General features: G+C 47.5%; 1 protein-coding gene across 3 annotated transcripts in view; it reads right to left on the bottom strand.

Annotated features, from left to right (window-relative positions):
- Positions 1-12,254, bottom strand: part of SFMBT2 (Scm like with four mbt domains 2) — a 259,882-nt gene that overhangs the window by 47,533 nt on the left and 200,095 nt on the right. For all 3 annotated transcript variants that reach the window (XM_033208309.1, XM_033208308.1, XM_033208311.1), the window contains one exon: positions 796-909. In XM_033208309.1, the coding sequence (XP_033064200.1) occupies positions 796-909 (114 nt within the window). The remainder of the gene's footprint in view (positions 1-795; positions 910-12,254) is intronic.

Here is a 12,254-nt window from a genome sequence, read left to right as displayed (position 1 = left end):
AATACGTTTTATAAAGTACAGCTGAAATATCACCTATAGTTACTGTTAAGAGTAGACCGTTTATTTATTTTTTGAGACAGAGTCTCACTCTGTCACCCACGCCGGAGTCTACTGGTGCTTGGATGCCATCTTTGCTCATTGCAGCGCTGATCTACTGGGCTCAGGCAATCCTCCTACCTCCGCCTCCAGAGTAGCTGGAGACATGTGCCACCCTGCTGGACTAATTTACTTATATATGTACTTCTTTTTTTTATGTAATACAGTATCTCACTATGTTGCCCAGGCTGGTCTCAAAATCCTGGGCTCAAGCATTCTCCTGCCTTGGCCTCCCAAAGTGCTGCGATTACAGGAATGAGGCACTGTGCCTAGCCTGGCTACGTGTTTATAAGAATGTCAGTAAATTATTGGAACCAATTATGACTCTGTTAGGAGAAGCTACATGAGAAAAATCAGTTCTTTTAAATAAATGATAACAATAATATAGTATCTAACTTTTTTTTTCACATCAAAACAATGAACTGGATAAAAAACTGAGAGTGATGATTTCAGATATTTTTTCTCTGCCTCTCTATGACTTTCAACTGTCCCTCACTGTTAAAGTTTGTCAACCTGTGATATCATTTCATGCAAACACTTAAAGATTAAATGAGATCACGAAAACATGGGTTCTCAGTGGAAAATCAAAAATCTTATTTGTTCTTTAGAACTTGGTTATAATTTCTTTATGAAGCTGCCGATTTACTCACGAAGATTACTGGTGTCATCCACCACCCCCCTCAACTGGGAACCACTTACAGACTGTTTTGTGTGGTGTAGTCAAAGGGTAAGAATTGGCTTCACACCAGCCCACCGGGAAGATGTCCATGGATTCCACATCAACAATGACCTCTGGAATAGGAGTCTGCAGCCCTGCATGGGAAGGGGAAGAAGTTGAGAAAAGAGGTATGAACAGACCTTACCAACAAAGAAACAGAAGGACAACAGTAATAGAGCATCCCTAACATTGGGGAAAACATTCCTTTATACATTAAAAAACAAAAACAAAATAGCAGCCATATGGAAGAGACGACTTTAGAGGAGTCTTTAGTCTTATCACAGACACAAATGCTTGAAATATAAAAAGGCAGGGATAAAAGGGGTTCAAATAAAGTGAGGGTTTGGAAAAACAGAGATACTCCACCCTAAAAATCAAAGAGGAAGAAGGACTGTAGGAAAAGACTGGCATCGGAGCAGGATTGGCTGAAAGAGAGAACTGGCATCCCCCTTTCCCAAGAACAGCTCTGGGGTTAAGGGAATGTGTCGGAGCTTGGGGTGGGACCTCAGGGCCCACATCTAAGCCTTCACGATGTGCTCCACCCAACACCAAGTAAAGGCAACCTTCAATGAAAGAAAGTCAAACGTCACAGCTAAACGGAACCAGTAAACCTCAAAAACAAGGTTTATGAGCAGTGTACATGGCCAAGGCCCTTCTCTAGGAAACTTGTCAGCTGATCAGTTTGGAGTTACTTTGTTTTGAATTCGGTTTGTGGCCTGTAGACTTTGGCCACGCCATGGAAAAGTCACTTATGTAGCAAGGTCTAAGAGATCCCACTAAAAAGTGGGACCTGATGACTATCACACCCTATTTCATAATTACAGTCATGCCTTGTGATGACCTGGCTTCACAGCCATGAAACTCTGAAAAAGGAAAGAAATCTGGATTTAACAGCAGCAAAAGTTTCAAGGAGCTCTGGCTACGGAGAGAATAAATTTAGAACCAGTTAAAAGAAGAACATCTGACACCAAATCAATAGTTAAGAAAAAAACACTTTTAACCAGGAATCAAGAGTTAAGAGCTCCATTAATAGACGGTGACCCATGGACTCTGACCCCTTAATCCAGCTCTGCTTTGGTTTCCTCATTGAGAACTAAGATGAAAATAACATAGTGGCTGGGCGCCGTGGCTCATGAGTGTAATCCCAGCTCTTTGGGAGGCCAAGGCAAGCAAATTGCTTGAGCCCAGGAGTTCAAGATCAGCCTGGGTAACATGGCAAGACCTCATCTCTACAAAAAATACAAAATTAGCCTGGCATGGTGGCATGCACCAGTAGTCCCGCCTACTCAGGAGGCTGAGGCAGGAGGATTGCCTGAGTCCAGAAGTTTGAGACCAGCATGGCCAATATGAAGAAACCTTGTCTCTACAAAAAATATAAAATTAGCCTGGCATGGTAGCAGGTGCCTGTAGTCCTAGCAACTTGAGAGGCTGAGGTGGGAGGATCGCTCACATCTGGGAGATCAAGGTTGCAGTGAGCAGTGATTGCACCAATGCACTCTGGCCTAAGTGACAGAGTGAGATGCTGTCAAGAAAGAAAAAAAGAAAGAGAGAAAGGGAGAGAGAGAAAGGGAGAGAGAGGGAGGGAGGGAGGGAGGGAGGGACGGAGGAAGGAAGGAAGGAAGGAAGGAAGGAAGGAAGGAAGGGGAAGAAGGGAGGGAGGGAAGGAAGGGAGGGAGGGAGGGAGAGAGGGAAAGAAGATAATGTGGTGAGTTCCATTACCATCCATGTCATCTCATGATATCTGAAGAATTTTGAATCACATCCTCCCTCCCCACCAAAACCGTAACTTCATGAAGCTAAATACCAACAACCAAACACAAAATGGTCCTAAATCTGGTGCGAGCTCCACCAGCTCTGACTTTTCATCATCAAGTAGACATGGTGAAGATGGAGTATGTTAGTTGCTAAACGTGGGGTTCCAATTTAGAGTTAAGCCAATATATTGGTGTATCTCAGGTGCTCTGAGCATGGACAGCAGGTACTTATACACACACACTATCATCGCCATTCATCATTTTGAACTTTTGATTGGTTCTCAAATCAATTATCACGATTGTCATCATTTTGAACTTTTGATTGGTTCTCAAATCAGTTATCACGATTGTCAGCCTTAACATTTAAATGTTTAATTCCCCTATAATTTAAAGAACATAGAATTGAAAGCAATGCTAGGAGGTTTATAGGGTTTATTTTTGAACAACGTTAAATAAACAGACATCGTTTCTTTTTAATATTGTAAGACTTGACCAATATTTAGCCTAATTGCTAAAGGAATCAAACAAGAAAGAATATGTTCAAAACAGACAAAACGTAAAGAAACTCTCCCCAGAGGCATCCAGTGTGGAAGTGCCTCTGCCTGTGCTGAAGGGTGTGGGATTGATTCTCCAGAGTGCAACAAAGTGGGTCCCTGGGCAGGTTCCCGGTACACAAGGTCATTTTCTCCTCCGCAGACCCAAAAACCATTTGTTTCTCAGCTACTCAAAAATTTTGCCAACAGGTTAGATTCATCTACTAAATATATTTATATTTCCAGATTTGTATTTAGCTACAAATAAGATTTTCAAGGTCATTAAAAGTAGTACTTCAAAAGGAAGCATAAAATTAACTTTATATTGGGAGGCTGAGGCAGGTGGATCACTTGAGGTCAGGAGTTCGAGACCAGCCTGCGCAATATGGCAAAACCCCGTCTACTAAAAATACAAAAAATTAGCTGGGCATGGCGGGGGTGCCTGTAATCCCAGCTACTTGGGAGGCTGAGGCAGGAGACTCACTTGAACTTGGGAGGTGGAGGTTACAGTGCGCTGAGATCATGCCACTACACTCCAGCCTGGGCAATAAAAGTGAAACTCTGTCTCAAGAAAAAACAAACAAACAAACAAAAAACCCAAAAAACCTAACTTTATGGCTTATACCTTCCTAAATTACGACTTTCATCTTCCAATGTTCTGCTAGTTCAAACATCACATCGTATTATGTATATATTATATTAATATATATAATTCAGTACAATGTATACATTAGTACACAGGTAGGTCCGTCTTTACCATACTTTAGAATCCTTTGATCAAGTTTCCCATTCAATTAAACAAGGATTTATGAGGTCACATGTGTCTATTAAATAAGAACTGATGGAAAAGCCAGTTATCTATCACCCGGGAAAGTGTTCCTGACCCTGAACAAATCCCATTTCAAATAATGGGTACCAAGTCTTCATTTCCCTTTACCAAGCTTATGAATCTACATTCATCTGGCTGGATTCAGACAACCATCTTTTAAAACAAACTAATTATTTTCCAAGATAGGAGACCCAAGAGCATGTCAAATAGTCCATTGAAATAAGAATGCCCACAATGCTCCTCCTTGATGACTTGAGGACTGCCAAAAGTACATAGGCAAAGCTGAATGTTCCACTGAAGACTGTATCATTTTATAGAAAAATCCTGACGCATCGCTTCTCGGCCTTTTGGCTAAGATCAAGCGAAAAATCCCCAACACACAACACAAGACCATGCTCGATCTCCTGACTTTGCCTAAGCTGCATCCGGTCAGTATGGATTCCACTTGTTTATTTTTATCCAGAACCTTCGTCTCAAAAACCATGAGGAAGTTTAATTCCCCATCTATGGGAAAGCACATAAGTAAATCTGGGTACATCCATGTGAGGGAATATTCTGCAGCTATAAAAAAGAATCAGATACCTCTTAATATACTCACACATACAGATCTGCAAGATGCACTGCCGAGTATAAAACGCAGGATGCTGAACACTGTGCATATATAGTATGCTACCATCTGTTTAAAAGGGGGAGATAACATATATTCATATGTGCATAAAATAAATCTGGAAGGAAATGCAAAATGCTAACACAGTGGGCGTCCACAGGGAAAGGAACCAGGTGGCTGGAGCCCGGGGGAACAGGAGTGGCGGGAGAATCTGACCCAGGATACACCTTTATGATATTTTGTCCTTTGTGAATGAGTTCCCTATTTTACAACCAAGGCCTCCGCAATCACCACCACTGTAACAACACAACCAAAGATAGCAGGAGAAAAAAGTACGACTCTCATACATAAATACGGTATTGCCGCAGAGGTCAGATTAATGAGGGGCCAATTATCATACAGGAAAACAAAACTAAACAGCAATCAACATTTCGCTTTCTAAGAGAACGAAGACTTTCTGTACTCACAAACTAGATTCATAAGAACACAGATTTCTGATAATCTCTTTGGAACCTTAAAAGAGTTCTGCAGCTTGCTACCCCCTTGTCCCCGGTTCAGCAGAATGCAAAGGTCTACCTGCCGCTCTCACTGCAACCGCACCACGGCTCCACCCAGCTGATGACACAGGGGACTGTAATCCAGACAGTGACCTATGCTACCCAGAGCCCTGGGATGAAAAAGGGAGATGCTTACGGCTTGGGAGGACACCTGTGTGTCTTCCTAGGAACACAATTCTATCAGACTCCTAAAATTATGTAATTACTTCACTCCCAGCGAGTCACAGGAGAAAGCATGAGCATGCATGAGCTTATGGGGAGAGATGCCACAGGGCTGCAGAGGTAAGAGGGACCCAGGGCGAGGGAGGCTACAAGCCCACCGTGAGGAGGCAAATGCATTCCTCCTCCTTCAGGAAGAAAATCAGCACAACTGCTTCCGCTCAGTTAAAGGCTGGAATAAGAAGAAGGAAAAGAAGCATTTAGGGGAACACCTTACCTAATAAACCTCCCCACTGAAAGTTAAAGGGCTCGGCAAATGCTGACAGGCTCGAGCGTAAGATCAACAGGCTAAACACCGGCAGAACGCAAAGCCGGTGTGAGTGCCCACAAGCAAGACCTGGATGCTAGAAGCCCCACCTGCCCTCTGGGCCTGTTCCGTTAAAAGATACCTATCAAGAAGCCCAGTGTGCAGAGCCTCCCTGGGTCAGCTCTGGAGCCGAAGGCCTGGGAAAACAAAAACAAAATAAAAAATGGTGGGCAGGATCAAGGTGTCATAGGAAACAGGCTGAAGGAAACAACAGAAATGGGATTAGACAAGTATGTGGGGAGAGGGTGGGGGGCGAGGAGAGAGAGAAGAGAGAGACCCACACAGTGGTAAACGCAGTGCTTACTCCATTCCAAGCGTTCAATCCTCACAACAACCCTAAGAGATAGGGGGTGTTTTCATCCCCATTTCAGAGATCAGTAAACTGAGGCACAGGAAGAAATCAAGCAGCCGGTAAGTGGCAGCTGAAGGATTTAAACCTGGGCAGTCCAGCTCCAGAGCCTTACAGAGCACCTGGGGTAGGCGGCTTTTTCCTTCCTCGTTTTTATTTCTGGGTGGGGGTATGTGTCTAGCATCTGTCTCCCTCCGGCTAGGGTCCCATACAGTTTTTGCAGAATTCCCACCATGTAGTAGCTGTTGCCTGCTGCTACAGGAGAAGCCAGGTCAACCCCGGACCTGCAGGCAGATGAGGGCAGGCGCAGGACCCCTTCAGTGAGAACGTGCTCACCGGGAAGTCACAAGCATCACAGTGGCAGCTGGAAAACCTGAACTTTGCTGTGGTTCCTGCTGCAGAGCCTTCTGGAGAGGCGATTCCCCAGCCCCTGGTCAACAGTCTTCCCAAATCATTCCCAACGGACTTACGACAGCCAGAGCCAGTCTTGCTGCTGGCCTCCAAAGCCTAACAGAGTACCAGCCTTCCAAACAAACACCTGTGGCGGGGCTAAACGCCTCTTCCCCGGGACAGCTCCTGTGGGTCACCTGCCCTAACTGCCTGGAAAAGACTGTTCCTGTATTCTCATCTGCTGAAGCAGCTTCTCCCACTCAGGTTTCATACAGGCCATGCTGCTTCTTTTTTAAGGTTTTAAAACCACCCACCCTGGCTTGAAATGTAATTATTTTCACATTCACATGTTCCCTTGTTTCAGTTTTGCAAAGATCTCCAAAATGCATATTAACCAACTGACCTTTTTGCCAGTTACAGAAAAACTTAAGGGCTGTGTTCTGCACCTGGTCTCCTAAACATACCAGGTGGGCTCAGACGGGTTTCTCTGAACCACACCATGCCTTCCCCATTTGACCTACTGGAGTGCTTTACAAACATCTGGGGAGGGAGACTTTGCAAATGCAGATTCCCAGACACTGCTGTGAGACTTGGAGGCATTAGGTCCGGGAGAAATGTGCATGCTAATAGGACCCCGTTGACTTGGATGTGGAGGGCAGTTTGCTGGAACTCGGTCATCAGTCACAGACACAAACCTGTCAAGGAGTTTCTGAATTTTAGCTTCCAGCATAAAATGTCTCACTGTCCCCAAATTCGGTTGGCCAAACAGCAGTTCTTAACGGACTGCTGTATCTGAAATCGCTATTTCGTTCAGGAATACACATTTTATTTCTTCCTCATATCTACTCAGCAAATGCTGAGCGAGCAAAGTGCACAGGACTGTCTGTAAACACATGGTATTTTTTGTCAGGCACACGGAGAGGAGCAGAGCCCTGTGGAACGGTGCCCAGCACCAATAACCAAATCAGGAGGCTTGCAGACACGAGTGCTCCTTTTGGCTGGATCACAGGCTCCTGCAGGTGGCAAATCTGAAGAGAAAAGTGCTGCCTAAGAGTAATACCAGCTATCTCCATTTACTGAGTAATGACTACTATGAGCTAACCGTGACTCTTACATTCTATCGACGTTCGTCCACTCGCCACCATCCTGTAAGAGACTCTGTCACTAGCTCTTTTATACAGCTGTACAAATAAAAAAGATTTTACACTCAGAAAGTGCCAAGGTCACACATCCTGGAAGCATATGTGCCTACAGAGGATGGGTTGCTGAGTGGCATGTTATGGAATTTAGTCTCTACTTGATAGCAAAGACTTGGAACCAAGCCAAACGCCCATCAATGATAAGACTGGATAAAGAAACCGTGGCACATGTACACCATGGAATACTATGCAGCCATAAAAAGGAATGAGTTCATGTCCTTTGCAGGGACATGGATGAAGCTGGAAACCATCATCCTCAGCAAACTGACACAGGAACAGAAAACCAAACACTGTATGTTCTTACTCATAAGTGGGAGTTGAACAATGAGAACACATGGACACAGGGAGGGGAACATCACACGCTGGGGTCTGTCAGGGGGTGGGGGCAAGGGAAGGGAGAGCATTAGGACAAATACTTAATACATGCAGGGCTTAAAACCTAGATGACGGGTTGACAGGTGCAGCAAACCACCATGGCACATGTATACCTATGTAACAAACCTGCACGTTCTGCACATGTATCCCAGAACTTAAAGTAAAATTAAAAAATTAAAAAAAAAAGAAACACAGACCTACTGTGTATTAGGAGGAAGGCAATGCCTGTATTTTACAGAAATAACCTCAAAGTCCCATGAAGAGGGCAGAGAGAGCAGGTAGGAGGCGGCTGAAATCACAGAGCCAGGGAGGAGTGCCTGAGTGCAATGTTGGGGCCGGAAGAGGACAGGCAGAGGCCTGGACTGAAGTGACTCACGGGTTGTGGGGGGCGGTGGGAGGGCAGGAATTATTGTAGAGTTTCTAACTTTGAGGACGCCGTGGCTTCCGACTTGGGTGAATAACGGTGTCATTCGTCAGGCAGGAGGCTCACGGAGAAGAGCAGAGACAGGTTCTGCTGGTTCTGCCAGTGAGTTCTGTTCTGGAAATGCTGCTGCCATGTGGAGATGTTTTGCAGGGGATGGAAAGGGAGTTGTGAGTGTGATGCCATGGGCACGGGCACTCAGATCCGTGTGATGCCATGGGCACGGGCACTCAGATCCGTGTGTGATGCCATGGGCACGGGCACTCAGATCCGTGTGTGATGCCATGGGCACGGGCACTCAGATCCGTGTGTGATGTCATGGGCACGGGTACTCAGATCCGTGTGTGATGCCATGGGCGCGGGCACTCCGATCCGTGTGTGATGTCATGGGCGCAGGCGGTCAGATCCGTGTGTGATGCCATGGGCGCGGGCGGTCAGATCCGTGTGTGATGCCATGGGCGCGGGCACTCAGATCCGTGTGTGATGTCATGGGCGCGGGCACTCAGATCCGTGATGCCATGGGCACGGGCACTCAGATCCGTGTGTGATGCCATGGGCGCGGGCACTCAGATCCGTGTGTGATGCCATGGGCGCGGGCACTCAGATCCGTGTGAGATGCCATGGGCGCGGGCACTCAGATCCGTGTGTGATGCCATGGGCGCGGGCGCTCAGATCCGTGTGTGATGCCATGGGCGCGGGCGCTCAGATCCGTGTGTGATGCCATGGGCGCGGGCGCTCAGATCCGTGTGTGATGCCATGGGCGCGGGCGCTCAGATCCGTGTGTGATGCCATGGGCGCGGGCAGTCAGATCCGTGTGTGATGCCATGGGCGCGGGCAGTCAGATCCGTGTGTGATGCCATGGGCGCGGGCGCTCAGATCCGTGTGTGATGCCATGGGCGCGGGCGCTCAGATCCGTGTGTGATGCCATGGGCGCGGGCGCTCAGATCCGTGTGTGATGCCATGGGCGCGGGCGGTCAGATCCGTGTGTGATGCCATGGGCGCGGGCGCTCAGATCCGTGTGTGATGTCATGGGCGCGGGCGCTCAGATCCGTGTGTGATGCCATGGGGCGGGCGCTCAGATCCGTGTGTGATGCCATGGGCGCGGGCACTCAGATCCGTGTGTGATGCCATGGGCGCGGGCACTCAGATCCGTGTGTGATGTCATGGGCATGGGCGCTCAGATCCGTGTGTGATGTCATGGGCATGGGCGCTCAGATCCGTGTGTGATGCCATGGGCATGGGCGCTCAGATCCGTGTGTGATGCCATGGGCATGGGCGCTCAGATCCGTGTGCACAGCATGGCCATCCGAAGCCACAGAGAAAGACAAGGCCCTGCTGGGCACAGACGGCTGAAAAGCAGGACTGGGGGGATTCTAACCTCCACATCGGAGAAAAGCAGAGTGAAGGAGAGGCTAAGAAAAGTCATCTGTGGAGGAGCTGACGGTGGGAAGGGAGCCCTGCCACCCCAGGACCTCGCAGAAGATGGAGGAGACAGAGGAGCAACTGAGGAAGGACAAGCATTGCCACGAGGAAAGGAGTGGGAATGTCCAGAGACACAAGTGACCAAGGGTGGTAGAAACGTACTAAAAATAAAACATCACGAGTAAAAAGCAAGAAACAACTAACCAAAGCAGGAGATGGAGAATATACGTGATCCCTCGTAACAAGAGGTTAAGAAAACGTCCAGCATCTTCCGGCCACCACTCCTATGAACACAGGCCACTGCAGCAGGTGAAGAGAGGGCAGTGGCCCCGCCAGGTTGGGGAACCTCCCCTGCGGGTTGCCGTGCTGTGTCCCTGCCTTGGAGGCTGGGTACAAACGAAGCAAGTGGAGAAGGAAAGGCTAGTGTAACAGCATGAGTTCAGAGACCCATCCCACCTCCACCAACGGGCTGAGACCCAGTCAGATAAATGGGAAGACGCCATCAGACAATTCCAGACTGATGCATTTCTTAAGATGGGCAAAGGAGAGATTAGATTTATTCCTGAGCTATCACTGCTTCTTCTGTTTAAATACCTATGAGGAAATTCTACAGACTTGTGGGATCCCCACACTGCTCCCCAAACACACTTGTGGAAATCAGAAACTGCACACATACCAGACCTGCCTTGCACGTAAGTGCTGTGCTTGTCAGTGTGGAATGTAAAGTTCATGGTACAAGGAGGCAATTCCTGAACTCCAAAAACTTACTGTCCAAAGCTGTATACAGCACAGATTCCTAGCTTGATACCGGTAGGGTGTGTTTTGTCATTATTTATTTTTTTCACCCGTTCAAAGCACAAAAACACTAAATGCATGTTCCCTGCCTGTTTTAATTTATAACAGGGCTCCCCAATTCAAAACTGGGTTTTGTTATTCGCATTCTAAAGCTCTCTTCAACAATTTCTGCAGTGGTAACAACTGAAAGAGCTAAATAACTCAGAAGTAAGGAAGTCTGCTTGTCTTCCTAACTCTTGTGACATGAAAGGCATTTCTGCCTCAACTAAAACGCTAAAATAGCACTGTGGAAGAGAGGGCTGATCACATTCCTTCTAAATAGAAGGAAAAGTGTATGAATCATGATAAGGACAAAAATAGAGAAAACGGGCTGGGCATGGTGGCTCACACCTGTAATCCTAGCACTTTGGGAGGCCAAGGTGGGCAGATCACTTGACCCCAGGAGTTTAAACTGAGACCACCCTGGGCAACATAGCGGGACCCCCATCTCTACTAAAAATACAAAAGAAACTAGTCAGGTGTGGTGGCACGTGCCTGAAATCGCAGCTACTCAAGAGGCTGAGGTGGAAGGATCGTTTGAAGAGTTTGAGGCTGCAGTGAGCTGTGATCGCACCACCGCACACTCCAGTCTGGGCGACACAGCAAGACCCTGTCTCAAAACAAAACAAAAATACACAGAACATCTTCCAAATATTTCCTACGGTCTTGAATCTATTTTAGGTGATCTCCATAGATTAATGAATGTTGCAATCAGGGGTTGTTTTATCCAACACAGTACATGGGGGCTCCAGGGCACTGCCCTGCTCAACCAAGCACTGGAATCCCTCCCTGGGCAATCGGACCCTGGGTTCACCTGCACAGCTCATATCCATGGAGGCCGGGCCCCACAGAGGCAGCACAGAACCCTGCAGGGAGGAAAGTCTGCTGCAGGTGCCAGAGGGCGGCTGGCCGATGTCTGACTCAACTTCATAGACATAAAAAGGGCCTGACCTGCTTCCCTCCTCTCTCCCTGCTCTGTTTGGCTGGAGGGTCTACTAGGGATGCCCCCTCACCCCCTACTCCATGCATCAAACACAGCAGACAAACTCGCTGGGCGGTATAGACACAGCAGACAGACTCGCTGGGATTGTCTGTTCATCCCAGCCACCAGGAGCAGCTCAGTGCCTAAGACTTGAGCACATTCCAAGGAACCAGGTCCATCACAGGGTCTCTCTCTGGCTCCTGAGAATTTCCTCTTTGTTCTCTCTACTGGTAAATTCTTCCTGGAAATTCTGCTAACTGCTTTAATGCAAACTAAGCCCCTGCCATAAGTAATACCATGATTGCCATTTTAGAAATGGGGAAACCAGGGCTTAAGTAATGTGCTCAAGGCCACAGGGCCACCAGAGGCCTGCATTCACACCTGGCACTGCCTGGCTCCAAATCGCCATGACTGCAGCTGACCCTGCTCCCATCGCAGACCCCAGATCATGGTGACTGATATGGTTTGGTGTGTCCCCACCCAAATCTCATCTTGAATTATAGCTCCCCAAATTCCCACGTGTTGTGGGAGGGGCCTGCTGGGAGACCACTGAATCATGGGGGCTGCTCGCCCATACTGATCTTGTGGTAGTGAATACGTCTCACAAGATCTGATGGTTTTAGAAGGGGTTTCCCTTTTCGCTTGGCCTCATTCTCTCCTGC

Source organism: Trachypithecus francoisi, unplaced genomic scaffold, assembly GCF_009764315.1.
Source record: "Trachypithecus francoisi isolate TF-2019V2 unplaced genomic scaffold, Tfra_2.0 Lachesis_group9, whole genome shotgun sequence".
Classification (NCBI taxonomy): domain Eukaryota; kingdom Metazoa; phylum Chordata; class Mammalia; order Primates; family Cercopithecidae; genus Trachypithecus; species Trachypithecus francoisi.
Note: the sequence above shows the minus strand (reverse complement) of the source record. Positions and strands in the feature narration are given on the sequence as shown.